At 38.8% G+C, this 2,677-nt stretch overlaps 1 protein-coding gene across 1 annotated transcript in view; it reads right to left on the reverse strand.

The window, feature by feature from the left end:
* Nucleotides 1–96: 96 nt before the first annotated feature.
* The window catches only part of LOC107101564 (abhydrolase domain-containing protein 8-like), a 10,012-nt gene continuing 7,431 nt past the window's right edge, over nucleotides 97–2,677 (reverse strand). Inside the window, exon 4 of the mRNA XM_015400518.1 lies at nucleotides 97–986. Within this exon, the coding sequence (XP_015256004.1) occupies nucleotides 782–986 (205 nt within the window). The 3' untranslated portion in view covers nucleotides 97–781. The remainder of the gene's footprint in view (nucleotides 987–2,677) is intronic.

A 2,677-nucleotide genomic window follows, 5' to 3' on the forward strand; every position in this document is an offset into this window, starting at 1 on the left:
AAGTTCTTTCCTTTAAGAATGGCAAAGACTGTTTTATACTTTAGGAATGCAAATGAAAAGTAAAATAAAAGCCAATATACATAATAATTAGTCAAAAACTCCAAGAGAGATTCGATCAATTAAGAAACGGGTTCAATACAGTTTGTCCGAGTGGAGTTGCCGTATGTTGAAGTCATAAGACGGGGCAGATTTGGTACCTACACCAGTTTTAGTCATGTCTGAGGTGGTGAATGCAGCATATTTGTTGTTTATGGTTCATTTTTGTGAAACTTTTTGTAATTTTTCTTTAGCACATCATTAAAATTATATATATTTTTTCCATTATTATCCTTGCTGAGTTTCCAACAGCTCTTTCATCTTGCTTTAAACCGTCCTACTAACAGCTCTGTTGAACCCAGTTTCCCTTTTACAGCTGTGCTCAAAGGAATTCATTAGCTAGTCCTTCTCAAAGCGAATACACAGACGAAAACTCCAGTCGTCATCGTGAAGAGGTTTTGTCTTTACGTTTCTGTCCACTTTTCTGCACAAACATTTCATACACAGAATAGCAGTTCGTTTCGCAAAACGGAGCACAAAGTGGTGCAAAGGTGGAAAAAGAAACTGTGTCTGCGTCCTTCCCTCTCCTCCAGTGTTCTTCGCTGCTTTATCTCGGAGCGCCAGCAGTCGCCCGCATCCTTTCAGATGCAGCCCTGCTTGGAATGGCTCCCAAGCCCCAGAAGCCTCAACAATGCAGGAAAAAAAGACCTTCCGCTCGCAATGTGATAAAAGCAGTCCTGCAGCGTTATTTGTCTACAGGCTTTTTGATTTTCAGCGTGTTAATAGAGTCGCAGACAGAAACTGTGTTGTCAGCCTCTCCCTTTTTGGACATGTCAGGCTCCCAGAGAAAGAACTCGTGGAGGAGGGTGTTGACGGTATCGGGGCACTCCATCATGACCATGTGACTTCCCTCCTCTATGACCTTCAGGAATGCAAAGAGGAGGATCTGTAAGCAGAGTCACAATAAATGCAAACCTGTTAACATCTGAGATAGATCAGACACACAGCGCCATCACTGGAAAAATCCAAATCTAGATAAGTCATTTTTTCTTAAAATAAGTGTATTTGTTGTTGAATAGAGAGGATAAAAGACATTTTGCCAATGCACTGCAAAAATGATCTAGAAATAAGTAAAAATTTCTTAAATCAAGTGTATTTACCCTTAATTTGAGTAGGTAAATACGATGATTTGCCAATGAAATTAGTATCTTTACACTTAAAATAAGATAANTGTCACAGGTACAGAGCAACATATTTAACTCATCCTCTTGTGGAGCAGTGGGCTGCCATTGTGCGGCGCCGGGCAGCAGTATGGGGTTAAGGGTCTTCCTCAGGGACCCAGAGTGGCAGTCTGTGGCAGTGGGGCTCCAACCCAGAACCTCAGGATTCCAAGCTCTACGCCCTAACCACTAGGCTGCCACTCACCCAAATTTAATATATGGTCTTCAGACAGGTGACAAATCAGATATTAAACTGATAAGAACAGATTATACGCTTGATCTTAGCCAAAAGGCAGAGAAACGATACGTCAAAAATTTTGTTCAAATTATACAAATTTTTATCTGTTCACAATGTGTTTATGATTGAAAAATTCAGGTTTCACTAGAGCAAAAATATCACACTGACGATGTAGAGGTCTCAATGTCTCATATATCAATTATGATACACTTGGTGTTAAATTAAAGGTTTATCACCAAGTTAAACGCTTAACTCCTCCGGACCAGTAAGTGGCGCACTCGCGTTCGCCTTCTCTCCTTCTGTGCTGTTTGCCAGCTAGCTGCAACATATAATTTCTATTTGTGCAGAACATACATTATATTATAAATATCTCAACCAGTTTGAGTTCAGTTTAAATAGTTTTTGATTTGAATAAATATTTGTAATCCAACTAAAGGGTAATTAAAAAAATTGTTTTGCTCCTTTAAGGGGTTGAAACATGTAAGAGATTATTATAATCGTCTGTTATGTGATTAAAATGAGATCTAAGGCGCCTCCTATTCTTTCTGACTGTGGTCCGATCCAAGATGGCCGCCCTCTAGGCTAGTCAGCCAGCGTCCAATGAGACGTCTACGTCTAAAATATCTATGGTGTGTCGATTCTGAGAATCATAATCAGTAGTAGATTATTTATTTACTGTTATTATTATAAGGTAAAATGAATAAGTTTATTTCCCACTACTCCAGTTTATGTGCCTGATTGTATACATCAGGGTGTTCAAGAAAATAAATATTTTCACTCTAGAATGATGATGTAGAGGTCTGTAAAACCCACGTATCACATGATACAGTGTGTATTACAGAGATAAACCAATCAACCAACCAGTGATCGACCAGAATCGGACCTTTTTGTATTTTTTTTATGTAAGCTGTACTGATGAAAAATCTGTTTCTGGTGAACAAAGTAACTGTTAGACCCTGATATAAAGAGGGAGAGCTGGATAGCACTGTGGCTAGCTATGCTAACAGGTTAGCCTCTTTTAGCTCGGTCAGTTAGCCATATTACGCTACCCTACTTGTAAATTTGTATCAACAACAACCGTTTGTTTTCTACAAGTAGAAAAACTGTTGTTTTCTTCGTCTAAAATCTCTACGAAAGTAATTTTTTAAGAAGTTTCATTTGTCTTCCTCTGCCCTCAGGTCTT

This window comes from Cyprinodon variegatus, unplaced genomic scaffold, assembly GCF_000732505.1.
Source record: "Cyprinodon variegatus isolate N-32 unplaced genomic scaffold, C_variegatus-1.0 Scaffold1114, whole genome shotgun sequence".
In the NCBI taxonomy this organism is placed as follows: domain Eukaryota; kingdom Metazoa; phylum Chordata; class Actinopteri; order Cyprinodontiformes; family Cyprinodontidae; genus Cyprinodon; species Cyprinodon variegatus.